This window comes from Pongo pygmaeus, chromosome 9 (genome assembly GCF_028885625.2).
Source record: "Pongo pygmaeus isolate AG05252 chromosome 9, NHGRI_mPonPyg2-v2.0_pri, whole genome shotgun sequence".
NCBI classification, from domain to species: domain Eukaryota; kingdom Metazoa; phylum Chordata; class Mammalia; order Primates; family Hominidae; genus Pongo; species Pongo pygmaeus.
In genome coordinates, this window is record NC_072382.2 from 120,392,180 (window position 1) to 120,419,077 (window position 26,898).

Below are 26,898 nucleotides of genomic sequence, written 5' to 3' on the forward strand. Positions count from 1 at the left end.
TAGTATCTTCTGCAGGAGCCCTCCAGCACCTGGTGTGACTGGGAGGTGGAGTTCTGCTAGCTACACTTAGGCGCCTGTGGGCACACCTGCCACTGTGCACACTCCGGGTGCCCCTGGCTACATTTTCCAGCTCCCACATGCCCTCCCTCTCCAGGTACTCACACTTCCCGGGCAGGACTGGGCTTGTGTCTACTGCCTGGGAATGTGTTTGGCTGAGGCCGGGCCCGGTGGCCTAGTCTTGGCCTGATGCCAGGGGAGACCAGGGAGCATGCAGAGGGTGCTTAGTCAGAAAGAAAGGTGGTGGTCGCTTCCTAGACTTGCAGCACAGAGCTCTCCTAAGGTCACAAAACAATAAAGAGTGGGAGCAAATTCAGGACCCCCCCAGGTCATCTGACTGATCCATGGTTTTTCCCCTTGTTCCCTATCTCAGAGCTTTTTTTTGTGACCCTGGAAGTTGCTGCCTCTCAGACTGACTCTTCTACCCTTCTACCCAAGGGGCAGATAGATGGATCATGGATACAGGTTGGGGTTGGGGGACAGGGGTGTCTGTGTTCTCTGAACATGTGTGTGTGTGTGTGTGTGTGTGTGTGTGTGTGTGATGGAGTTTCGCTCTGTTGCCCAGGCTGGAGTGCAGTGGCGTGATCTCGGCTCACTGCAGCCTCTGCCTCCTGGGTTCAAGCAATTCTCTTGCCTCAGCCTCCCAAGTAGCTAGGACTACAGGCGCACACCACCACCCCCAGCTAAGTTTTGTATTTTGAGTAGAGACAGAGTTTCACCATGTTGGCCAGGCTGGTCTCGAACTGCTGACCTCAGGTGATCCGCCTGCCTCAGCCTCCCAAAATGCTGGGATTACAGGTGTAAGCCACCACGCCTGGCCTCTCTGAATATATTTTTACAGAGTACTTTCACATACACTGTCTTATTAACCCTACAAGATCAGTGGTATTGTCCCCATTTTTCTGATTAAGAGAACTAGATTCAGAGGTGAAGTTACTTCACCCAGAGATCTCACAGCTAGTAAGAAGAGGAATTAGGACGAGGACTCAGATCTTGGGACTCACTCACCAGTGCTTTTTCTACTCTGTCTTGTGCTGCGGAGCCCTGGAGGTGCCCATCTCAAGCACAGGCAAGGTCGGGTGTGGACTGTGTGGACTCTGAGAGCAGGTGGGGATGGGTCTTTAGAGCCGAGGTGAGCCTGCTAGTGCTGTGAGGTGGGGTAACTTCAGCCCTGCCTGCCCTTCCAAGTGTTTTCTTTCTTTCTTCCTTTCTTTTTTTTTTTTTTTTTTTTGAGACAGAGTTTAGCTCTTGTCATGCAGGCTGGAGTGCAGTGGCGTGATCTCAGTTCACTGCAACCTCCGCCTCCCGGGTTCAATATTCTCTGACCTCAGTCTCCTGAGTAGCTGGGATTATGGGATTACAGGCGCCCACCACCACGCCCGGCTAATTTTTGTATTTTTAGTAGAGACGAGATTTCACCACGTTGGCCAGGCTGGTCTCAAACTCCCGACCTCAGGTGATCCACCCGCCTCTGCCTCTGAAAGTGTTGGGATTACAGGTGTGAGCCACCACACCCGGTCTTCAAGTGTTTGCTTTCTCTGCAGGCTGCATGTTGTGCCTGGGTCAGTCCACCTTCCTTCGCTTTAACCACCCGGCTGAAGCCAAGTGGATGAAAAGCATGATTCCAGCAGGGGGCCGAGCCCCTGGGCCCCCCTACAGCCCTGTACCTGGTAGGTACCCGGAGGGGCAGGGTGCTGGATTGGTGGTGTTCCTTCAGCAGTCCTCCTCCTTGCTCACTTCAGCCACACTTGGAGTGTTAGGGCAAGACAATACCTAAGGTCTGGGCTCACTGCCACCTGCCATGGGCTGGTGGACAATGCCAGGCAGTGGGGCCACTGAGAGCTAACCAAGGCAGTGCTGCTTAGCTAAAATTGGGAAATTATGTGCCTCGAGGGATGGCGGGCTCTGCCAGCTTGTACCCCACTGCCCTGGAGGATGCCACTCAGTGTCTGGAACTCTGGCCCACTTGTATCACCACAGGGAGCTTCACCCTCTAGGGTACCCTGAGGGGCAGAAGGAAGCATTAGGTTGAATTCCCTGTAAGCTGTGGTGGGGATCATGTCCTTGGGCCTCGCCAACCCTCACTCCATGCCCTGCCCGCTGATGACTCAGTGGAGCAGCTGTATTTTGTGTGTGAATTATTGATCCCTAGAAGAGAGTTGGTGATTGTTCTGGGGAACCAACACAGCCCCCTTAGCCCAGCTGCACGGTGGGGGGGTGTGCAGACCAGGAGGCTATTATTGGGTCTACCATCTCAGACTTTGCACTGGCATTTAGATGGCTATGGGGTGACAGGTGCTGGGACAGATGGACATGGATGTGAGGTACACCTAGTGGGGTGGTATCAGCAGCCTAAGTGGATAGCCTGGGGACCTGAAGAAAGGTGAGTGGTCACTGGGATTACCAGTATCCATGGCAACCCCTCTGACTATATCCCACACAGTCCCCATAATTTTGGACCCAAACTCAGTCTTGCAAAGGATTTCCCTTCTCTTTTCCCCACCCTCGATCTTTTCCAGTCCTCTGTGGGCTCAGAAACCTGGGTTCCCAGTCTACTCCCTAGTTAATTTTACCCTGCCCCCACCCCAGCCTTGTCATGTCACTCCCTTAGCTGTTTGGGCAGTGGTTCTAGGGACTCCTGTATGGTTGACTAGGGCTGGGGCATGGCAAAGCAGGCTCTTGCTGGCGTGGCTTAATGGGATAATTGGAGGCACTGAGCTTCACCTCCTTGCTGGCAGCCTGGCTTCCAGGAACCAGCCATTAGCACTAGCTCCCTCCCCTACCTCTGATTGGACAAAGTGGTGCAGCACACACCCCTCACCCAGCCCTGCAGGCTTTTTTCTTTTTCTTTTGTTTTTTACCCCTGGGCCTCTGGTTCCTACGTTGGGAGGCCCTGACATCCTATTAGACTAGGAGCCCCTGGAACTTCTGGCCAGCTCTGCAGCAGGCACCCATCTTCTTTGTATAATGCCCTTCTGTTTTCTTTTTTCTTTTTTTTTTGTTTTGAGATGGAGTCTCACTCTGTTGCCCAGGCTGCAGTGCAGTGGCGCGATCTCGGCTCACTGCAACCTCTGCCTCCTGGATTCAAGTGATTCTCCTGCCTCATCCTCCCGAGTAGCTGGGACTACAGGTGCGTGCCACCACACCCTGCTAATTTTTTATTTTTAGTAGAGATGGGGTTTCACCATGTTGGCCAGGCTGGTCTTGAACTCCTGACCTCAGGTGATACGTCCACTTCAGCTTCACAAAGTGCTGGGATTACAGGCGTGAGCCACCACACCTGGCCTCTTTTTTTTTTTTGAGACAGTCTTGCTGTGTCACCCAGGTAGTTCTCAGCTCACTGCAACCTCCTGGGTTCAAGCGATTCTCGTACCTCAGCCTCCTGAGTAGTTGGGATTACAGACATGTGCCAACATACCCAGCTAATTTTTTGTATTTTTATTAGAGGTGGGGTTTCACCATATTGGCCAGGCTGGTCTTGAACTCCTGTCCTCAAGTGATCTGCCCGCCTCGGCCTCCCCAAGTGTTGGGATTACGGGCGTGAGCCACCGCGCCTGGCCTACCTGCCCTTCTTGAGGAGGGATATAGGATATAGATTGGAGGAGTCTAGTCTTGGGGTGAATTGACAACAATAGGCTTAGAAGTGCCTACCATTGTTAACTGTTTTAAGTCACAGGCAGGAAGGCCCTGCCGATTCCCTTCCTTTACAGAAGGAGAAACTGAGGACAAGTGACTTGGCTAAGGTTGCATAGCAGGTCAGTGGCAGAGCTGGCTGGTACCAGAACCAGATCTCCTGGCTTCTTCTCCAGAGCCTTGTTAGCCTCACTGTGCTAGGAGGAGGTGGGCTAGTGCTCTGGCTCTTATGCATATGCAGCTCCCTAAAGTCAAAGACCTTTGCATTTCCCTCCAGCAGAATCAGAAAGTCTGGTAAATGGGAACCACACCCCACAGACTGCAACACGGGGACCCTCCGCCTGTGCCAGCCACAGTTCCCTGGTGAGCTCTATTGAGAAGGACCTGCAAGAGATCATGGACTCACTGGTGCTAGAGGAGCCTGGAGCTGCTGGCAAGAAGCCTGCCGCAACCTCTCCACTGTCGCCGATGGCTAATGGTGGGCGCTACCTGCTGTCTCCCCCAACCAGCCCCGGTGCCATGTCTGTGGGCTCCAGCTATGAGAACACCTCTCCAGCCTTCTCTCCACTCTCTTCACCAGCCAGCAGTGGAAGCTGTGCCAGTCACTCACCCAGTGGGCAAGAGCCAGGACCTTCTGTGCCCCCGCTGGTACCTGCCCGTTCCTCCAGCTACCATCTGGCCCTGCAGCCCCCACAGTCCCGACCAAGTGGTGCTCGCTCCGAGAGTCCTCGGCTGAGCAGGAAAGGGAGCCATGAGAGGCCTCCCAGCCCTGGCCTCCGGGGTCTGCTGACAGACAGCCCTGCAGCTACTGTCTTGGCGGAGGCCCGGAGAGCCACTGAGAGCCCCCGGCTGGGTGGGCAGCTGCCTGTGGTGGCCATCAGCCTGAGTGAATACCCAGCTTCTGGTGCTCTCAGTCAACCCACCAGCATTCCTGGCAGCCCCAAGTTTCAGCCTCCAGTCCCTGCTCCCCGAAACAAGATTGGCACACTCCAGGACCGCCCTCCCAGCCCTTTCCGTGAGCCTCCAGGCAGTGAGCGGGTCCTAACAACCAGCCCCTCACGCCAGCTGGTGGGCCGAACATTTTCAGATGGGTTAGCCACCCGTACCCTGCAGCCTCCTGAGAGTCCCCGCCTGGGCCGGCGGGGCCTGGACAGTATGCGAGAACTACCCCCCTTAAGTCCGTCTCTGTCCCGGCGAGCTCTCTCCCCGCTGCCCACCCGGACCACCCCAGATCCCAAGCTAAGCAGGGAAGTGGCAGAGAGTCCTCGGCCCCGGCGCTGGGCAGCCCATGGGGCTTCACCAGAGGACTTCTCCCTGACGCTGGGGGCACGGGGCCGTAGGACACGGAGCCCCTCACCCACACTGGGTGAGTCTCTGGCACCCCGCAAGGGCAGCTTCAGTGGCAGGCTGAGCCCAGCCTACAGTCTGGGCTCTCTTACTGGGGCTTCACCCTGCCAGAGTCCCTGTGTCCAGAGGAAGCTCTCCAGCGGGGACTTGCGGGTGCCTGTCACAAGGGAGCGGAAAAATAGCATCACAGAGATCAGTGACAATGAGGACGACCTCCTGGAGTACCACCGGCGACAGCGCCAAGAGCGGCTCCGGGAGCAGGAGATGGAGAGGCTGGTGAGCGGGTGCCAGGGAGGCTTGCCACTGTCCATGGCAGAGTCTCTGCCAGGGCTCGAGCAGGCCAGCTGGCAGAGCAGGAGAGGCCCTCAAACAGGGCTTGGGCTTCTCAAGGTTCCCCACCTCCAGGATACACTTTAGTGATCAATATCTTATGGTTCTGGTGCCATGAAGAAGAAATTCCTTTGAAATCTCTAAGGCTTTATTTTAAATTCTTGCTAATTTTGCATTTATTCAACATAGCATTTGTTTTAATGTATAAATTAAATTTCACATTGTTTACCCGAGCACAGTGAAGCCCTAGGAAAACATACCACAGGTATGGTAAGACCTCGAACCTCCCAGTTTGAGAAGCAGTTGGTGATGATGAGTAGGCTGAAGCTCAGAGAGGGGAATGGCTTTGTCCAAGGTCACACAGCAAGTTCTGGCAGAGCTGGAATTGGAACCCAGGTCCCCTGTCTATGTGACTCTTTCTGAGACTTGTTCTTTAGAGAAGTACCTTGTCCTTCTTTTTTGCTTGTCTTTGGCCTCTACAAGTGGGTGGGAGCTGCTCATCCTGGCCCAGGCAGTATCATCTAGGAGTGTGGGTGGCAGGGTAGAGGGACAGAGCAGGATAGGCAACCCTGGCCTGACCGTTAGCCAGCCTGTGTAGTTGTGACTGTGTGTGTCCATGTGCATGCGTGTGGGTGCGTGCAGGGGCTGGGTGTGGCTCTAGGCAGCTGTCCTGGAGATGGCCTCTGAGCTGGGTGGGGGCCAGGATTCCCCAGATAGCTGAGGGAGCTTAAGGAGCTCTGGCTGGTGTGTACACAGTCGAGCCCATGTACAGAAGAATGGATTCTGCCCTCTGTCCCTTACAAGCATAACAGGGTTCTTTGGAAGGTGGGCATGAACCCTGGGATTGGTTTGAGGAAGAGAACCAGAACTGAAGCATCTGGAGATACTTTTGGAAGAAGTTGGGACAGTTTTGGATGAGGGTATAGGATTGTGCGTTTGTGTTAGATGGGGGTGAGATGAGGCGGATCCCTTCTTTTCCTTTGCTGCATCTTCTCTTCACTGTTTTTGCATTGGTCTAGATGGGAATGCATGGCCATTCTAAGCTGGGGTCTCATCCTGGAGAGGGGGCAGTGAGCCTGGCACAGGCAGAGTGGCAGGCACAGCCTCCCCCAACTCCTCCATCAGTTTTCCCACTCCCATTCCCACACATAAGCACACATCTTACCACTAGTCCTGACCTGCCTCACCTGCCACTTTAAGTCTTGGAGGCTGCCCGCCCTGCCCCTCCCACCTCAACCAGGCTGCTTATCTGGGTCCTGGGGCAGGGGCGGAGGCACTGGCCCAGCCTCCCAGGTGCCAAGGCTCTGTTCCGGTTTTTTTTTTTTTTTTTTTTTGCTATGGAACTGGGCAAGCAACAGGAGGGAAGCTGGGTAAGTGTATGAGAACACCTCTCCAGCCTTCTCTCCACTTCCTGCGGTTTGGGTTCATGGCCAAACTGTAAGTGGTAAGAGACACTTGAGGAGGTCTAGGGACCCTAGAGAGCCATGGGAGCCTCACAAGCCAGGCTTCAGGCCTATAGGTAGGCCTGCAGGAGAAGGCGACAAAGACCAGGAATGTGAGTGTATCATCCCTCCTTTACCTCCTAGGCCCCTGAGAGGTGACTGTATCTGGGTGGGTGTGCATGTGGAGAGGGGTGATGAAGTGGTAGGGCCATGGGAGTACTCACTCATGGGCCTGGGCATTCAAGGACTGGCAGCAGCCCATCCTGCTGATAAACAGCCAAGGGCTGAGGTGTAACTTGGAGCTGAGGTGGGGACAAAGAGGGCCGTGTCCTTGGTCTACCTCTTCTCCACGTATGTCTGTGGCTGGGTGTCTGGTCCCTGTGGGCTCGTGGGTCTGTTTTCCAGCCCTGTCTGTCTGCACACGTGCCCACCTGTCTGTATGCTAGACTGTGTTTATCTGTGAGTGTGCATCAGTGTGCATTTGTGCATGTCAGGGCTGGTGTCTTTGTACCTGCCTATTAACGCAGGGCCAGGGCACATGTTGTATCCTTGTGTGCCTGTGCATCAGTGCTGGTGTGTCAGCGTGTGTCCTTGTGTCTGTAGATCTGTGTGTACCTGCATCAGGACGAGCACCTGAGTTTATCTGTGTCTCATTGTGGTCTGTAGTCTGCTTAACAGTGTGTTTCCATATGTGTTTGGTGTGTTCCTGTGTGTCCATTTGGTGTGTTCTTGTGTGTCCTGGGGTAGACTGAAAAAAGAAAGGAACAGGAAGACGGAAGGGGCTGTCCCAGAAGTGGGCAGGAAGAACCAGGCTGTTATGCCATGTGGGCAGGTGGCACAACAGCCTGGTTCTTCCTGCCCACTTCTGGGGCACCCTGTTTCCCTCTGCCTCCCCTAGGTCTTGGGGTCAGGCCTCTCCTGACTTGACACTGATGTCCTAGCCCCCTGTAACCCTGCTCTCCCTCCTGACAGGATACTGAACCTGGCTCTATCCCCACCAGGGCTCAGCTTCCTCCCCTTCATGTCCTGCTCTGTCCATCCTCCCCAGGAACGCCAGCGCCTGGAGACCATCCTGAACCTGTGTGCCGAATACAGCCGGGCTGATGGGGGACCTGAGGCTGGGGAGCTTCCCAGCATTGGGGAGGCCACCGCAGCATTGGCACTGGCAGGCCGGAGGCCCTCACGAGGCCTTGCAGGGGCCTCTGGGCGGAGCAGTGAGGAGCCTGGAGTTGCCACCCAACGCCTATGGGAGAGTATGGAGCGCTCAGATGAGGAAAATCTCAAGGAGGAGTGCAGCAGCACTGAGAGCACCCAGCAGGAGGTGAGATGGAGGGGAAGGCAAGACAAAGAGGCTGAAGTTGGACCTGCTGGGGGCGAGGAGGCTGGTGTATCGAATGCCAAGGTCCAGTGAGGGGAAGGATCAAGTTTGGGAAGAGATTAGAGAGCAGAGGTGCAGAAATGAGACAAGGAAGAGAAGGGAGGTGTTGATGAGCTTCCCAAGCTATAAATATGCTTTATGACCTGCCTTTCCATGGGGCCCCACCCAGGCCTGGCACTCAGTGGTAAATATTCTCTTCCGCAGAGCCCTTATTGCTCCCCTCAAAGGTGGGGGTTGGGTGGGGGACAGGGAATTAGCCCCCTGTCTCAGTCCAGCTATTCCTCAGCAAGTGCCTGGAGGAACAGGTGATCCATTTTCTTAGTCTGATTCCAAAAGGCTCTAGGCTTCCTCAGTTGATAGCTTCCCTCCCCTCCAGCATGAAGATGCACCTAGCACCAAGCTCCAGGGAGAGGTGCTAGCCCTGGAAGAGGAGCGGGCTCAGGTGCTGGGGCGCATGGAGCAGCTCAAGGTCCGTGTGAAGGAGCTAGAGCAGCAGCTGCAGGAGTCAGCCCGAGAGGTGAGCCGTGAAGTCCCTAGCTGGACTCTTCCCTAGGCCAACTGAGGGCCCCAGAGAAGGGGCCACAGTCAGCTGCTTTGATGGGGACCCTGGTGTCTGCCCCCAGGCCGAAATGGAGCGGGCACTGCTGCAGGGAGAGAGGGAGGCAGAGCGGGCACTGCTGCAGAAGGAGCAGAAGGCAGTGGATCAACTGCAGGAGAAGCTGGTGGCCTTGGAGACAGGCATCCAGAAGGAGAGGGACAAGGTAACCCACACCTGGCCCAGCTTAGTGCTGGGTACCAGTGGCCTGGGAGAGAAGGAGAAATGTCTTCTCTGGGGCCCTGTACCCTTCACCTCATCATCCATTCTGCAGTACAAGTGGTCTCTGTGGCTTTCCAGAGACAGGGTGACTTGTCCTCCTCTGTGGAAGGAACCAGCTTGGAGGGCACTGCCAGGGGCTGGGCTGGTGTCTGGGGTCTCCTCTGTCTGGGTCTGTGTGCTACCTCTGGGTGCCTGCCATCCTAGGCCCTTTATGGCCCTTCTAGGAAGTGTCAAAGCCCCTTCTTGGGCAGTGAGCACAGCCCAAGGGACTGACATTGGGGAGTGATTCAAGTTCGGGTCCCACCATCTGGAGAACATCTCCCTCCAAGCATGCCACAAGTGCGTACGTTGTGATCTTTGGGAGATGGCCCTCGGGCCTCTGCTTCCCTTGAGCCTTCAGGATCTGCAGCCTCCCATCCCAGGTGATCCTAGCTCCTGCCCCTGCCCCTTTCAGATTTCGTGCCAGCCTGCAGGGGCCACTCCCAGATGCCCAACACCGTGCCAAAAGCCCTGAAGTGGAGAGGGGTCATCTATTTCTGGATCTGACAGTATTTTTCCAATAATTTAATTTTCCTTCTGGAGTTTTTGAGTTTCTTCCTCCTGCCCTCAATTTTGAGAATCTTAAAAATTCGTTGACCCCCTTTTTTTTTTTTTTTGGAGCTTTGGCTCTGGCCCCCAAAACCACACTCCCAAATTCTGTGCCAAATTAACTCCACGCTTGCCAACTAGGCCTACACTAACGCCCCTTCTAATCACTGACTTGGGCTTTCCGCATGCCCCTAACTGCCAGTGCCACCCAGGTAGGGCTGAGCCATGCCCGCTTTTGCACTAACTCAATGGGTGCCTCTGTGCTCCTGGCCTCTCCCCTCTAATGCTGCCTCCTTCTTTTCTTGGTGTGGGACCCCAGAGTTTTTATATGAAAGGAATTGGCAGGAGGATTGGTAGCTCAACTTTACTCAAGGGGGCATTGGCAGGAGGGGTATGAGGGTGGGGGAAATGCTTGGCTGTGGAGCTGCTCAGACTGAAGAGTTCTTTCCATTGGAAATGCCTAGGCTGCTGTCTTAGGCTACTGTCTGAGGACAGCATGAGATAACCCAAGGAGGCTTCCTGGCAGCTTCCTGCACAGCAAAGCAGGCTGTCTTCCACCTATTCCCCTGCCTGCCCTCTGGAGCCAAGGAGTAAGGATGCCCAGTTGTGGGTGTGGTCTTGGAGGGCTTGCACAAGACCTCTCTGCCAACATAGTGGCTACCCTTCCTAGCTTTCCCTTGGGGCTTCCCAAATTCAGATACCCATCAGAGGTTGGTAATGGGTAACCCCTACTCTTCTCCTCACTCCTGAGCACCTATAACACAGGGTATTTTAAAGGCTGAGTCCAAGGATGAAGAAGCACCCAGACCCCAGGAACTGGCCTGATCAGGTCCTCCTCTCTGGGGATGGGTAGATGAGTTGGGTAGAGGGATGGGAGTGACTGGGTTCAGCACAGGGCCTCACTCCCAGGGATAAAGCTCAGCATTTCAGAAGGAACCTGCCTAACCTCATTTCCCACTGACCTGGAGTTTTTTGGAGGCCTGGACTTCGCTTTCTCTGTGGGGAAGAGAGAAGTTATTCGAGGCTGTGGTAGTGACGGTGGTGATGGTGATGGTGGTAGTGATGGCAGTGGTGTGGAGGGTTCACTCGGCTTCCCTCCCCTGCCCTCAGCCCATGGCTCCACTCTGGCTTTGGAATCAGTAATCACAGTTTCTCCTCTGCCTGTCCTTTGAGGGGTGACTCACCAAACCCTCCCCTCGTCCCCCTTCCCACCCTCAGAGGTGTCATCTCACCCCAGACAGAACCGTCCACCCCCTCTGTACCCACTCCTGGGACTCTTATTACCGTGGAAACGGCCCGAACTAATTGCAGCCCTCATCCCTGAAGTTCAGCCTGCAGGGCCAACACCCCACCCTGACCCTGGGCAGGAGGGGAGGGAGGCCAAGGGTGTTGGGTTGGGGTCCCCTCTGCCGCACTGCTTTAACATCCTCAGCTCCTGATTCACGCCCAACCCTGGATTTAACCCTCACCATCACTACTCTTTTTCCCTGGGTTAAATTTTGGTCTCTGGGCTGTGGTAGAAGGGGAGGGATGAGAGCTGAAGGCTGCGATTCTGTGATGCAGAACCAGCCTTGACTGGTTTGGAGAGAAAACAGAGGGCCTTTTCTCAAGACCTACCCAACAATTTCAGTTCAAGGGACTCCAGGAGACCAAAATCTGTGCCCTGCCCCCACACCTCTGCCTGTGTTACCCCATCCCCTGCACCTCTGATTGCCGTGTTACCCTTCAGCTTCTGGTCTTGGGCCCTCTCCCTCTTCACCTCTTTCCCTCCTCACTTTCCCTTTCTACCCTTTTCTTTCTCCTCACCTGGTTATTCTCCTCTTTGATTCCAGCCTTTTTTTCTCCTCTCTCAACCCCCATTGCCGACCCCCATTCTGTCCCGCCCTGGCCGCCCTCCCGCGCTCCCCTCCCGCCGCTGCCGGGCCGGAGTTGAGGAGTGTGTGTTCTGTTTCTCCCCTGTGCCCCGCCCTCTCCCTCGCCCTCCCGCCGACCAGGAGAGGGCGGAGCTGGCCGCGGGACGGAGGCACCTGGAGGCCCGCCAGGCGCTCTACGCCGAGCTCCAGACGCAGCTCGATAACTGCCCCGAGTCAGTGCGGGAACAGTTACAGGAGCAGCTGAGAAGGGTCAGTTCCACCGCCCCCCCTCCCCCGGCCCCGCGGGCCACGCCCCAGAAGGAAGAGAGGAGAGCGGTGGGACGGGACCACCTGGCCCCTGCAGTACCCGCCGGACACCAGGGTCGGTGCTGTGGTTTGGAGGGAACCGGGAAGGTTGGGGAATCAGCGCTCCAGGCCATGATGCCCGCAAAAGGGCAAGGCCAAGTACAGCGGGAGCTGGGGGGAGGCAGGTTTCTTACCCAATTTCCCCGGGTCCAGCCCCATACAACGCATGCCCCTGTGGTCTGGCCTTCCAGGCCCAGAGTGGCATTGCAAGCACCACCCAACTCCCTTTGTCACTGTCGTTGAAGGAGGCAGAGGCCCTGGAGACTGAGACAAAGCTCTTTGAGGACTTGGAGTTCCAGCAGTTGGAGCGGGAGAGCCGCGTGGAGGAGGAGCGCGAGCTGGCCGGCCAGGGGCTGCTCCGGAGCAAGGCTGAGCTGCTCCGCAGCATCGCCAAGAGGAAGGTGTGCCCCACCTCGTTCCCTGCTGCGTGCTGTTGGAGGCCAGTGACCTGGGTTTGAATCCCAATGACCTCACAAAAGTTAACTTCGTCTTTTGTGCCTGGATTTCCTTGTCTGTAAAATGAGAATTATAACAGGTAGTTGTGAGAATTAAACAAGATGTAAAGACAGAATAGGATGTGATTGTAGTAAGCACTCGGTGAAGGATAGCTATTATTATTAAGCTCTGACTCCCCTCAGTCTTCCAGTGGAAAGTGGATTCTGCTCCCATTCAGAGCTTGGCACTGGCCCAGCAGGAAGGTGAAAAATGGAGGAGGAGGAGGCTTGCCCCTGTGCTTGCAGAGCTCTTGTCTGGTGGAAGTGCTGGGACACACAGAAAGATTTGAGATCTGGATATTAGAGCCAGCTAGGGGCCCTAGAAAGGGCATTCATTTCGGTTCCAGCCATGGCTCGGCCCTGCCTTGGCTGAGCTATAAAACAAGGGTTATTAGGTATTGTGGCCTGGCCGGCTGTGACACACTAGCTAGATACTGTGATTGTCTGCTCCTGATCTCAGCCAGACCACAGGATGGTGGTGAGGTGCCTGTGTGTGAGTTTGGGGCGTAAAGCTGGAAGGAGGTATGTGTTAGGGTTGGGAAGAGGTGAGGGAGGGATTGGAGAGGATGGCTCAAGCAGCTTCCACCCTTATGGCTGAAGCTTGTGGCCATGCACATGCACACATGCATGTACATTTTGCCTGGCTGGAGTTAGTGTGGGGGAAGTGAGGGTGGTGAGATTGGGGAGGGGTGTCTAAAATTGGTGACGTACGGGATTTGCTGGCTAGCCTGGGGTTGGTGGTAAGTGGGGAGCTGCTGGACTTTCCTTGAGTCCAGATCCCATGCTTCTCTCCCTGAGCTGCTGTCTTACAAATGCACTTTCTGGATATAAGACTGACTGATGAAAGGAAGGAAGAAAATTGACACACCTAAGCACATGGGTGTGTGTCAGGCACCTTGCTGGGAGCCTTCCTTGGATTACCTCATGCTGTCCTTAGGATGGTATCACAAGACAAGTGCTGTTATCCCCATTTTATAGACAAGGAAACTAGGAGTAGGAGAAGCTACACATTTTGCCCAAAGCCTCCCATTATATAAGCTTCAGAGTCAGAATTGGAACCCAGGCCTGTTGGCCCAAATCCCATGTTCCTTCAACTGTACTGCACTGAGGCTAGGGATGGGCACTTCTCTAGCCTCTTCCTCTTTCTTTCTGGAGGGAATGCAGTAGGGAGCTGTAGATCAGCTAATCTCATCCCTTTGGGATTCTGGTGAGTATAAGCTCCAGGGAGTTTGGGAGGGCTTGGCAGTAGTGGATTCCTCTTCCCACACACACCCTGGCTCCTGGGAAACTGGAGCTCAGCCTCTGGGACCTGGGGTATCACATTCTTCCCCATGTTCCTCCTTAGGAACCTTATCCAGCTTTCATCCTCAGACCCTAGTGTCCCACCCTAGGTTCTGTCTGCCCTGGTGCCCTGTGCTCCCCTGCCCTTTCCACTCTGATTCAGAGTGGCTCAGAGTACTGGTCTGGGAGTCCAATAGATGATTCTAATCCTTGCTCTACCACTTAGCTGGCTAAGAGATCTTAGCTCCTAAATATGTTGGTGTTCTCACCTATAAAATGGGTATAAATGCAGCTGCCTCATAAAGGAGCTTATTAAATTATGTAACAAATGCAAAACATTTAGCAGAGTTCCTGGCTCCTAATGGGTTCTTAGTTGATGGCAGCTCTTGCGGTGAGGATTACTGCCTAGCCTACTTTGTTGTTGTTGTTGATTTTGAGACAGAGTCTTGCTGTTGTCGCCCAGGCTGGAGTGCAATGGTGTGATCTCACCTCACTGCAACCTCCACTTCCCAGGTTCAAGCGATTTTCCTGCCTCAGCCTCTCAAGTAGCTGGGATTACAGGTGCCCCCCCCCCACCACGCCTGGCTAATTTTTGTATTTTTGGAAGAGATGGGATTTCACTCTCTTGGCCAGCCTGGTCTCAAACTCCTAACCTCAGGTGATCCAGCCTCCTCAGCCTCCCAAAGTGCTAAGATTACAGGCGTGAGCCACAGCGCCCGGCCAGCCTACTTTGGTCTTCTCTTGGACTGACCCCAGATTTGGGACATCTCCCTTCTTTAACTCTTCCTTTCTCATGATTTGTTCCTAAGGATGGTGGTTTAAGGCCGCCTTCTTCAGGAAGCCCTCCTGGGATTAACCCAGCCCATTTTTCCCATCTCTCATCCTTCCCCCTTACTTTCTATCTTTTCATTTCCTTTTAGCACATGATTGTTGAGCCAGGTACTGTTCTAAAAGCCCTATTGGGGGTATAAAGATGGAAAAGACAATGTGGATCTTACGTTTGGGGCAGGCTGGTGGTGGTGGTAACAGATATATTCACAAATAACAATAATAAAGGCAGATGGTGATACAGAAAAATGTGAGCACAGAGGAAGGAGCAAAGAAATCAGCAATCAAGGAAGGCTTTGGAGAGGAGGTAGCATTTGGTCTAGTCGTAGATGATAAGTAAGCCCTTGATAGGTAGAGAAGATTGGAACAGCTCTTCTGGCCTAAGGAAGCAACATAAGAAAGGCCTGAGAGTTTATAGCTACACAGCTGAGTGTACAGTGTGGCTGAGCTGAAAGGACATGGAGGCTGTAAGAGGGAGGGGAGCTGCAAAGGGTTCAGGAGCCCCGAATGCCTCGTAAGCAGTTTGTGCTTTATCCTGTGTGTAATGAGGAGCCCCTGAAAGATTTTGAGGAGAGGCATGATCTGACCTTACTTGTGGATTTTTTAAAAATTATTCAAGTAATATTCCTTTTTTAGAAAGTAATTTTTTTTTTAGAAAGATTAGAAAATTCAGATAAGCAAACAAACCTCAAAGTCATCTTAGGAAGATATTTGTGACAGTGTGGAGTGGATCAGGAAGTTGAGGGAGTGGAAGCAAAGGCTGGTGAGAAGGTCCAGACCGGGGAAGCAGAGGGCCTGGATTTGGGTGGTGGCAAGTAGGGTTGGGACCGGGAGAATGAGGCAGATGGAGTGTCTCTAAGGCTTTGGGACCCATTGGTTGTGGGGTAAGGAAAGGGAGATTTGAGGATCTGAGTGGTGTGCCTAATGGCACAGGGGTCATTGGTCAAGGGAGGGAGGGAGGCCTGAGGGAAGGAGCCCACATGGCAGCCTGTTTTCTTAGAGTGAGTTGAGGCCAAGCAGAAGAGCTGATTGATCCCCTTCACCTTAGCCTTGAGTCTCTGGGCAGGAGAGCCAGCTAGTTCTCACCTTGGGCTCAGCCCTGTCTCCCCAGGGCCTGATCAACCACCCCATCTCCTTTAGGAGCGCCTGGCCATCCTGGACAGTCAGGCTGGGCAGATCCGGGCTCAGGCCGTGCAGGAATCAGAACGCCTGGCCCGAGACAAGAATGCCTCCTTACAGCTGCTGCAAAAGGTAGGGTCCCTCAGGTTGGGCCGGGAGACTTGGAGTAGGGTAAGTGGGAAGGAGTGCAGAAGGGCTGGGGTGTAAACGTGCTGGGGTGGAGCCCAGGGCCCCCCTCACACAGTCTCCTGGCTCCCACTCCTCTTTGACTCTGCCATTCTGGGCTCGCAGGAGAAAGAGAAACTGACTGTGCTGGAAAGGAGATACCACTCACTCACAGGGGGCAGGCCTTTCCCGAAGACCACATCGACCCTCAAAGAGGTATCATGATTGGGTTAGCCCCAGCTTCAGGCCCAAGGGGTGTCCTGGGAGGCTCTGAGTAACACATGGCACCTTCACCCCAGGAGCTGAGGTTGTGTAGGGGCATCTTCCTGAATGGGAGAGATTTGAGGAGGAATGGCCCCAAGCTCTGGAATTTGATCTTCCATGGCTACCAGCTGCTTCTGTTTAGTTGCCTTTGGGGTTCCCAGGAGCCCACAGATTTCACTGTTTTTGGTGGCTGAATATATATGGGGAGACTCAGGGACCTGGGTTGGGTGGGTAGACAGCTCAGAGGCTTGGTAGGGGCCGGACTGGATGGACTCACCTTGAAGGGGAGCATAGGGATATAGGGGTGCTGATCCTGGGGCTCTTGGGCTTCAGTCCTGAGTTAGGCATTTGTCTCAGAAGAGGATATTGAGGCCCTATAAGTGGTTCTTCCCCAAGTCTGTATGTCTGGTGTGTGAGTTCCAAATAGAACATATCTGGTTTACCAACTTCGTTCCCTCCCTCCCTGCCTCACTACACAAACAATATAGGCCTGGGGTGGGGAACTGGGCCAAGTGTGAGGGATACAGCCCCTCACCGTGTCCCCTCTCTGTAGGCCGAGCTGCTCATCTCCGAGTCCTCAGAGATGGGGCTGGGGACTAAGGCTCTGGGCCTTTTCCCAGGGTCTTCTCAGGCTGGGGCCTCCTCTGTCTCTTTAACCCCACCTGCTTCCACTCTTCTCTGCCCCAAAGCACAAGAGGTAATCACAGCTAACTGCGTGCTCTGCTTTGCCCACTGCTTGTCTGCCTGCCTGCTGAGCCCCTGCCTACAGCTCCTCCCAGGGCTTAGCTGAAGGGCATGTGGTGATAGTTTCTTGGCTGGCCAGAGTTTGGGAGAGTGTGTGTGAGCGTGCCATGCCGCCATTCCATAGAGTGCCTGGGCAGCCCATTGAATTGCATATTAATTTGCCTATATTCTGCATGCCATTCATCAGTTCTCACAACATGCTGGACCCTCTGGCTGACTTTCCTTTTCCATGACCCCAGAGGACAACCTGGTTCTAGAGCTAGGCTTGGATGGGCCCCTTGGGTAGAGCAGGCTTATGATCCTGCGCTTTGATTCAGCATGCATTGTGGAGGTCTACCATGCTCCCAGCACCCAGATAAGCTCAGTTTCTAAGGACAGGTGATGAATACGACAGTCCCTGTTCTCCCAACCCACAGTTAAATGTGTTGGCATCTTTCCAAGGACTTACCTTGGGCAGTGGGCCCATTTTTCTGCTAGGCTTTTAGCTGTTCCTTGCTAAGGCCTCTTTCTCACAGCCCATCTTGCTCAGGCCCTGGTGATGTCTCCACCTTCCCCCACCTGTTTCTAGCTCCTGCCTGGGCTGATGGGGTGTGAGGGGACCCTGGGGAATGGTGTGACTGGTGCTCAGTGCTGCATGTGTGTGCCCCACTGGGGACTGCCAGGTTGTTGGGGACGGGGGGGTCTCTGGAAGCTGGGTTCTGATCCTCAGTGGACTCTTAGAAGGCCTTCTGTGGGCTTCTTTGCCTGCCTCCAGCCCAGGGCGAATTCAGGCATGGGCCTTCAGGGTCTGCTTGGGGCAGGACTGGATGCCAAAGTGGCTCTAAGAGTGGAGGGCAGGAGGAGCCTTCAGACAGTTGGTTCTGCTGCCCTTTTCTGGTCTCCGTCACTCCCTGCAGCCATCTATGGGCATAGCAGGCACCCTACCCCTGCCTTGGATTTTGTATTGACACGGAGTGATGGCCCTGTGGCCTGGCATGGAGTTTGCGGTGTTGGGCACCTTGTTGAACCCTGTTAACCCCTTCTTTGCCCATCCCTACCCCTTCTACTGGGCACCCCAGGAATATGTGACCCTGGCAGAAGTTTTCCAGCTGTGTTGCCGCTTGGACCCCTATGCTTCTGCCACTTCCCCCAGTGTGCTCGCCCAGCCCCTGCCTGACAGTGAGGTACCAGCCACCGAGGGTGCCCACCAATGCCCAAGGACCTCTTTATGGATGGCCTAGATTCCCCCTTGGGCCTGGGTGGAGCTGGGGGGACAGAAGGGTCTGTGTTCAACAGTGAGGGAGAAGGGCAGCCTGCATAAGGGGAGGTTGGGAGTGGTTTCTTTTTTTCCCCGGGGCCTTGGGAGCTTTCTTCAGCTCCTATGGCCCGGGGAGGGGCAGGCCTTCTGCTCTAGGATGAGGATGTCGAGTTGAGAGGACTCTGGCTTTCCTAGACTGCAGGCTCTGTACTTCCTGCCCTTTCCCTCCCTTCCCCTGTGGGTAGGGCCATCTCATGTGTTCTGGTTCCATTAACCTCTTATATTCCCTCCTGCGTCTGGCCTTGCCCCAAGTACGTGATGCTTGAGCAGCTAAAGGTGATGCGGGGCACCTCGCCCATGCCCCCAGCCCCTGTGCCAGGCCTTTCTCCCTGGGCCTCCGCCTCCCGGGACCTGGTTCCCACCACCTGCCTTCCTCCCATGCTGCCCTCCTCCTCGTTCGCTTCCATCACGCCTTCACCTAAGGTTGGTGGTCTGTGAGTTCTTGCTACCCCCACCCATGACTGGTGTGCTCTGTGTGTGTTTTGCTCCTGCTCACCTGGCCTCTTGGCTCTGGGCCAGCCCAAGGGGAGTGCCCAGTGCCTGCAGGCTCTGTCTGGTGGCTGGTTTCATGGCTGGTGTAGCAAATGTCCATGGTCTGGAAGTTGTACCCTGACTGTTTCTCTTTGCCCTTAGTACATTCAGGGCAACTGTTGTCTCACTGTTTTTCTCTTCTTTTTCTTGATGCTCTCCTTTCTCCCTTCCTTCCTCCCCTTCTTCCTTCACCTTCCTGTCCATTTCCCTGATATGGCCTTCCTTTAACCTTCCCCTTCCTTCTTCTTCTTCTTTCTTCTTTCTCCCTTCTCCTGTCTTTTCCTTTCCCTTTATTTCCTGGTCTTTCCTCTCCATCCTCCCCTCCTGTCCCCTTTTCCCCTCCCCATTCCCACCTCCAGATGGAGAAGCTGCTGCTCCCTGCTGTAGACTTAGAGCAGTGGTACCAGGAGCTGATGGCCGGGCTGGGGACTGGCCCCGCTGCAGCCTCCCCTCACTCTTCTCCCCCGCCTCTGCCCGCCAAAGCTTCCCGTCAGCTGCAGGTAACCCCTCCTTCACTGCCCGTCCTCCCCAGCCTTTGCACCTGTGCACTCTGATACCTCCTGCCAATCCATCAGCCACACAGTACCACCTTGAGTGGAGGCGTCAGCCCAGTCAGGGCAATGAGGGCACCTCTGGGCCCTGAGAGGGTCACTCCTTGGGCAGCCATCCTGGCATGTGGGCAACCGGAGGGAGGGCCAGCCTCCATAGTCTAAAACTATCTGATTGAGTGTCTGGTGGAAGAGGATTCTGGAGCTGTGGTCAGGTTGGGATCTGTTTGGTACCCTGTGCTGAGCTAGGCTGTGGGTCTGGCCTATGCTTGGCAGCCCCCAACACCCGGGGCTTCTCACCCAGTCTGGGGGCCTGACAGGCTCTTGGGCCTGTGGCAACTGGAACTAGTGTGTCCTGGGAAGAACTGCCAGTATTTTGTTCTCCTGGTCTCTCCAGCAGTGACACTTGGAAGCAGAAAACAAAGGGCAAAGACTCTGAAGTGACAGCCTAAGCCTCCTCAGAGTTGCCATGGAGGGCATGGGCCTACCTGAATCTGCAGCAAGCAACTGATCATGGGGTGGGAAAGGGGGCTGGGCTAGTCTTCTCAGGTTTCCTCCACTGACCTGCTGCAGTACCTAAGATTGACCATTTAAGATCATCCCTTGAGTAAAGGCACTGCATCTGTAAGACTGTGACCTCACCTAAAATTTCATGTTTCCTTGGGGAGGAGTTTGATCATGTAAGACTTCTACTGTGTACCCAGCTGGTTAGAGACTTTAACGTGTTTTGATTCTCTAATCATCATCATAGGCCTTTGAGGTAGATGAAGTTAACTCATTTTATAGATGAAACACTGGGGCCTAGAGAAGATAAGTAATCTCTCCAAGGCCACACAGCTAGGAAGTAGCAGAGCTTATGCCAAGTCAGGGTTTGTGACACTCAAGGCCATATTCACCACATGCTAGTGCTGCAGGGGAGTTTGGCCACTATTTAGTCTAGTCCTACCCCCTTCTTTTGCAGATAAGGAAGCCAAGGCCCAGAGTAGGGAGGTGTGTGGCCCAAGGTCACACAGCCTGTTAGTGGCAGAGCTAGGACCAGAGGGAACCCAGCTTCTAGTTGGTCTCCTGCACAACTGCCTGACTGACATTAAATCCTTGCATAGGTCTGTTTACAGGTCTTTTCTTAGACCCAGGGTTGGGCTAGGGATTGGCCCAGGGAGGAACAGCCTGGAAAGGAAAATTGGCAGCTGCCAATAGCATCTGGCCATTGGGTTGGCTCAGGAGGCTTGTTGTCAGAGCCAGAAGGCCTCAGAGGCCTAGTGCCAGGGCGGTACGTCAGATCACAGCAGACTCGGTGACATGGGGGTGGTGGCCAATGGGGGAGCCAGAAGTCACTGGGCACTATCTTTTCTTTCCAGGTTTACCGCTCCAAGATGGATGGCGAGGCCACCAGCCCCCTTCCCCGGACCCGCAGCGGCCCCCTCCCCTCCTCCTCTGGCTCTTCCTCCTCCTCCTCCCAGCTCAGCGTGGCTACCCTGGGGCGTAGCCCCTCCCCAAAGGTCTGAGGACAGTGGGTGGGGCTGCACATGTGGCTGGGGATGGAGACTTCCACGCTGGGGAGAGGCCAAGACCACCCATAAAAGCCTTGGGAATGGGGGTAAGGGCCTTCTGCGCCCAGGTCCGAACTCTCCATTCCTCTGCAGAGCACTCTACTCACCCAGAATGGCACGGGCAGCCTTCCTCGCAACCTGGCAGCCACGCTGCAGGACATCGAGACCAAGCGCCAACTAGCTCTGCAGCAGAAGGGTGAGTGACTGCCCCGCCAGCCCATCTGCTCTCCTGAGGGGACCCTGGGTAGTTGCCATGCCTCCTCTATGCTCACACCTTTCACAGGATGTTTTTCCTTTAATTGGGATCTAGGCAAGAGCAGAAAGGATTTAGAGTGGGTACCTAAAGAAGAGCTTCCTGGATATTTATCTAAAGCCTTCAGGGCAGGAGACTAAGGGCTTAGGGGGCTGTGACATCTTTTCTAGAGAGCCTAGCCAATAAGGGAACTGCTTGTTGACCTGAGTCGGGTTAGACATTGCCCTCTCTGGAGGCAGGGGATGGATTTGATGACTTCTAGAAATGGTTGCCTGAGATATTGGCTCTGGGGACCCAGGAGTCCTTGTTGCTTGTGTGCAATTTGGTTGTTTTGAAAGCCCATGTCTGTGCCTCTCTCTCCTCTTACCCCCTCTGTGTCTCTACCGTACCCTCTGCCCGGGGTCCCCCACGCCAGTCGAGTCGCTTCCCGCCGAGCCCCTCCCAACCGACGACCCAGCAGGTAGAACGTTGGTCATAGAGGGCATTGCTTTGGCCAGGCAGTCCCTGCCCTGGCATCAGCATGATGTGTCCTGCCCAGGTCCCCACTGCCTGCAGGCAGGGTCCCAGGCTGAGCTGGGATGGGGTGTCTGCTGGCCTCACCCCTCCAGCTGGCCTCTCTTCTACCCTCAGCTGTGCTCTACCATGTCTCCCCTGCCTTCTTTCTTGCGTTTGTTGCTTTTGCTTCTGCATTGCAGGGGGGTCTGCAGGGGTCTGCACTGGCATTCTGGGTGCTCATGGGGTTTCCGCCATCTCTTCCTTCTCCCTTCTCCAGCAGGCAGGGTGGGTGCATGTATCCTGCCTAGACCTACTTAGGCCTTGGTTGTGAGCTGGAGCCAACTGGCTGTCATGCTGCCCCGGCACTACTTGGGTAGGTTTGGTGTCCTATGTGGACTCAGGGTGCGAAAGAGCACTGAAGCCCGACTGTGCATCTGTGGCCGGTTGTGCAGGCGACTGAAGCATTGGCAGAGCAGCCAGGCCTGGAGCTGCAGGGGCCTTAGGGAAGCTGCGGGGAGAGGGGGCTGCTCTGTGTTAACCTCTCCCTGCTTACCCCTCCCTGTGTGTGTTGTGCTGCCAGTGGCCTGCTCCTTAGCTGGGTGGGGAGCCCACTGTGACTCCCATCTGTCTCTCCTTCAGGACAACAGGTGATTGAAGAGCAACGGCGGCGACTGGCTGAGCTGAAGCAGAAAGCGGCAGCTGAGGCACAGTGCCAGTGGGATGCCCTTCACGGGGCAGCCCCCTTCCCAGCGGGCCCCTCGGGCTTCCCCCCTCTCATGCACCACTCTATCCTACACCACCTGCCTGTGGGGCGGGAGCGTGGGGAGGAGAGTGAGCATGCCTACGACACGCTAAGTCTGGAGAGCTCTGACAGCATGGAGACCAGCATCTCCACCGGGGGCAACTCGGCCTGCTCCCCTGACAACATGTCCAGGTACCCCCGACGCCTGGGCCCGCAGCCTCCCTCAGCCACCGCCTCAGCTCCTTGATGCACCTCCTCTTCCCCTTCTCTCCCCAGTGCGAGTGGTCTGGACATGGGGAAGATCGAGGAGATGGAGAAGATGCTGAAAGAGGCTCACGCAGAGAAGAACCGGCTCATGGAGTCGAGGGTGAGTCTGACCTGGATCAGGGAGGCAGAAGAAGATCTGTGTTGGGGCACAGAGCTGCCTACTGCATGTCAAGGGCCTGTGCTCCACCCCAAGCCCTTCCACCCACATTAGCCTTGCCACATTCCCTTGGGGTAGAAAATGTTTTAAAAGGTTGTATTCCGGCCGGGCGCGATGGCTCACGCCTGTAATCCCAGCACTTTGGGTGGCCGAGGCGGGCGGATCACGAGGTCAGGAGATCGAAACCATCCTGGCTAACACGGTGAAACCCCGTCTCTACTAAAAATACAAAAAATTAGCTGGGCGTGGTGGCAGGCGCCTGTAGTCCCAGCTACTCGGGAGGCTGAGGCAGGAGAATGGCGTGAACCCAGGAGGCGGAGGTTGCAGTGAGCCGAGATCGTACCACTGCACTCCAGCCTGGGCGACAGAGTGAGACTCCGTCTCAAAAAAAAAAAAAAAAAAAAAAAAAAAGGTTGTATTCCTCAAACAGGCTTAGGGAGGCTTGGTGAGATTACAACTTCATAGCTCTTAGGAACAGAGAAGGCAGCACAGTAACCATTCTCCAACCAATAATTTTCTGTATGGAAACTTCCAGTTTTTGCATGTTTACTTCTGTAGACTTCTTGGCAACTACAGGAATTTTGATTCCTGTCTACCTGTATGGCAGGCCATTCCTCTTGGGGCTGATTAGGAAAAGCAGGAACTGTGGGTGAAGTATAGACCAGAAGAGGAGGCAGATGTCCAAGTCAGTGTAGAGGTGTTGGCTGGGGAGCCTTGGGAGCAGAGAGGGCTGACAGCTCCTTCACGTGGGCACGGAGCTGGGATTCAGCAAAGAGGGACCCGTGGTTTATCCTGGGCATAGGCAGGCTGATGAAATGTGTGCCTAGGAAGGAAGATAAATAAAGGATCTGCAGAAGCTGTTCTGTGTCCACCATTCGAGGCACTCTGCATATTTGAGATGAGAGTGGGACGCAGAGAGTAAGGTCAGCAGTTTGAGGGATTTAATACAAAACAGATACTGACAGTCTGAATGGAGGACCAGCCAGAAAAGAATGCCTCCTATCTTATTTATGTCTAAGTATGACAAATGTATAAGCATCTCCTGGCAAATGTGGGGAAAGGAGATTCTGCTAAGTTTTGAGCTGGGAAGAAATAGTAAATGGGAGTTAATGGTATAGGAGGTCTTTATTAGTAATTAAGACATATAAAGCATCACTGACATGCTCTGTATTTAATTATTTGTTTTAATGACTTCTAAAATCCTTTTATAGTGGCGTTTATAAGTTCAGTTCTGACCTTAATCTCTAGTCACTTTTTTCCCATAAAGTTTGAAGTTCAATAGCAAATGTTTCTAATTTGAAGTTTCAAAAGGCCTTCAGTTAGTGATTGGGAAGGGACTATATTAGCAGTCAAAAAAAGTGGTCTAGATAACCCATGTTCCGAGGATTCAGATACAATTGTAAGAGCCCCATTTATTTTTTGAGTGCTTTCCAACTGGAATCAGTGATGGGCATTTATATACATGATCTAATTTCATTTTCACTATAATTCCAGGAATGGGCATTCTTAACTTCATTTCACCGATGAGGCAACTGAGGCTTAAAAAGTTTAAATGGCTGGGTGCGGTGGCTCATGCCTGTAATTCCAGCACTTTGGGAGGCCGAGGCAGGCGGATTGCCTGAGGTCAGGAGTTCGAGACTAGCCTGGCCAACCTGGTGAAACCCTGTCTACTAAAAATACAAAAAAGTTAGCCAGGCGTGGGGGCAGGTGCCTGTAATCCCAGCTACTTGGGAGGCTGAGGCAGGAGAATCACTTGAACCTGGGAGGCGGAGGTTGCAGTGAGCGAGATTGTGCCATTGCACTCCAGCCTGGGCAACAGAGTGAGACTCAGTCTCCCAAAAAAAAAAAAAAAAAAAGTTTAAATTATTTTATCAGGATCACAGAGCCCATAGTGGTAGCAGGGCCAGGGTTTGAAGTCAGGACAGTCATGCTTAAAGCATTTCTCTTTAACCAGCCAGGGCTCTGGGAGAGGGTGGGCTTTGCAGATGATGCTTCCTCATGCCAGACTACCCTGAGGTGGATGCCTCCTGCAGCCCTGCCCAGGTGTGACGAGGGCCAGTGGGGGGAAGAGGATGGCCATAGGTGCTGACCCCTTGGCTTTGGGGGCAGGAGCGGGAGATGGAGCTGCGGCGGCAGGCCCTGGAGGAGGAGCGGCGGAGGCGTGAGCAGGTAGAACGGAGGCTGCAGAGTGAGAGTGCCCGGAGGCAGCAGCTGGTCGAGAAGGAGGTCAAGATGCGGGAGAAACAGTTTTCCCAGGTGAATGGGCAGTGGGGCACAGTGGTGGTTGGCTTGACGGTGAGGGCTATAGAGAAGTGGAGAGATCCCAGGGTTTCTGTGTTGGGCTGTAAAACCTGTTCTACTCCAGAAAAGATTGCTGTTGGCTTAATACTAGCAGAATTCTACCTGGGACTCATTGACCCCAAAACAGACCCACCAGGACTATTCGTGTGTGTGTGTGTGTGTGTGTGTGTGTGTGCTGGGGTAGTGGGTTGTAAGGATGTGGCAGGCCACCTTGCAGACATCTGGGGTCAGAGAAGAGGGTCTGGACAGGCATCCCAGAGATGGGAGCTGGTAGTCATGAATCAGAGTAGCTCCCCTTGGCCTCTTTCCAGGGCCTCAGATCCGCTTCATGAGCCTGCACTGCACCTTCCCTTCTGCTTCCCCTGCTGCCTCTCCTGCATGTGGAACTTCAGGGTGTGCTGGCCCACACCCCACAGGACCTTTCAGCTCCAGTCCCCACCATCAGTGGATGACCTCACTCTGACTTTTGGTTTACATCTCCAAGACAGAATTGTACTAGTTTCTCTTCGGGACAGAAATCCTTCCTTGCCCAAGAGCCAGCCCTACCCTTTGTCCTTAAATAGGAGACTTGAGCAGAACAATTGAAAGCAGAAGGAGAAATTGGTTTGGGCTGGGAAATCTGCCCATGTCTCTGGTCCCAAATCCTAACTCCCACCACCCGCCATGAGAATCTGTAGGACTTAGGCTGTCCCTTCTGATTAGGTCTCTGTAGGCTTCCCCAGGTTGGGAGTCCCCTGGAATCTTTCCCAAGCAGTGATCACAGTTCCCTCATTTCCTACAATGCAACAAAATAAATCCTAAGGGATAGGTCAACTGGATTGGGTTTGGGAAATAATGAGAAGAGGCTGGGCACAGTGGCTCACATCTGTAATCCCAGCACTTTGGGAGGCCGAGGTACACAGATCACTTGAGGCCAGGAGTTCAGAGACTAGCCTGGCCAACATGGCAAAACCCCATCTCTACAAAAAATACAAAAATTAGCTGGGCGTGGTATCACACCTGTAATCCCAGCTTACTCTGATGGCTGAGGCATGAGAATCGCTTGAATCCAGGAGGTGGAGGTTGCAGTGAGCCGAGATCGTGCCACTGCACTCCAGTCTGGATGACAGAGTGAAATTCTGTCTCAGGAAAAAAAAAAAAAGAAGCTGTGAATTTTACCCCTGTGGTTGGAATATTTGTAAAATGCCTGATTTCCCTTTCCTGCTTCAGTCAGTGACTGCTCTGGGAGTCTGTCTTCTAGCCCCTGTCTTGGGGCTCAGGCATTGCTGCAGTGGCCACTGGTGTCTGGTGTGGGAAATGGGTAGAATCAGCTATCTGTGGGGTCGTGTACTTTGTTTTTTTCTTTAAATAATATGTGATGTTTCCTGGCCATTTTAATGTTCTTCTGGGAAAGGAAGAGTAGAAAAATATTCCAGTCGACTGAGAATTCTAGTTAGTATCAGAGGTAGAGTAGACCTTAGTAATTATCTAGTTCAAAGCCAGTGTTTTACATGGAAGGAAACTAAGGTCCAGAGAAGGGATGTGACCCAAACAAGGTCCCATGTGAAGTCAGAAACTAGATTTCTTATTGGGCTTTTCTTCCCAGAGCATGTTCATATCTGGCCTCTTGCTTTATTCTGTTTGGCTCAGGAGGGAAAGGAGGGGCAGGGCAAGACAAAGATGCCGTGTCTTGGTCATAGGTGGGAAAACTGAGGCACAGAGTGACTTCGCAGTTTGCCCGGCCCTAGGTAGAGTCAACGTAGGCATGGTAGGTCTCCACTTTTGCCATAAGCCCTGTGGAGCCAGAGTGACCGCCGTGGGTTAGGGAGGCGTGATGTCAGGCTGTTGGGGTTTAGAAGTGAAGCCAAGGAGCCTGGACAGGGGAATAATGAGGGAAGAGAGGAGACTCTCCTGACCCTCCCTCTTGCTCCCAGGCACGACCCCTGACCCGCTACCTGCCAATCCGGAAGGAGGACTTTGACCTGAAGACACATATTGAGTCATCAGGCCATGGTGTTGATACCTGCCTGCACGTGGTGCTCAGCAGCAAGGTACAAGGCGTGTGTGGCCCT

At 54.1% G+C, this 26,898-nt stretch overlaps 1 protein-coding gene across 27 annotated transcripts in view; it reads left to right on the forward strand.

The window, feature by feature from the left end:
* Window positions 1–26,898, forward strand: part of PHLDB1 (pleckstrin homology like domain family B member 1) — a 50,277-nt gene that overhangs the window by 15,561 nt on the left and 7,818 nt on the right. For 5 of the 27 annotated variants that reach the window (XM_063672165.1, XM_063672160.1, XM_063672163.1 and 2 more), the window contains 17 exons: window positions 1,602–1,727; window positions 3,968–5,313; window positions 7,858–8,130; window positions 8,564–8,704; window positions 8,811–8,948; window positions 11,587–11,715; window positions 12,057–12,212; window positions 15,555–15,665; window positions 15,825–15,914; window positions 18,894–19,034; window positions 20,441–20,581; window positions 20,726–20,828; window positions 21,301–21,345; window positions 22,020–22,314; window positions 22,399–22,489; window positions 24,656–24,802; window positions 26,761–26,877. In XM_063672165.1, coding sequence (XP_063528235.1) covers window positions 1,602–1,727; window positions 3,968–5,313; window positions 7,858–8,130; window positions 8,564–8,704; window positions 8,811–8,948; window positions 11,587–11,715; window positions 12,057–12,212; window positions 15,555–15,665; window positions 15,825–15,914; window positions 18,894–19,034; window positions 20,441–20,581; window positions 20,726–20,828; window positions 21,301–21,345; window positions 22,020–22,314; window positions 22,399–22,489; window positions 24,656–24,802; window positions 26,761–26,877 — 3,590 coding nt within the window. The remainder of the gene's footprint in view (window positions 1–1,601; window positions 1,728–3,967; window positions 5,314–7,857; window positions 8,131–8,563; window positions 8,705–8,810; window positions 8,949–11,586; window positions 11,716–12,056; window positions 12,213–15,554; window positions 15,666–15,824; window positions 15,915–18,893; window positions 19,035–20,440; window positions 20,582–20,725; window positions 20,829–21,300; window positions 21,346–22,019; window positions 22,315–22,398; window positions 22,490–24,655; window positions 24,803–26,760; window positions 26,878–26,898) is intronic. The other 22 variants (XM_063672175.1, XM_054437349.2, XM_063672180.1 and 19 more) reach the window with 9 other exon arrangements.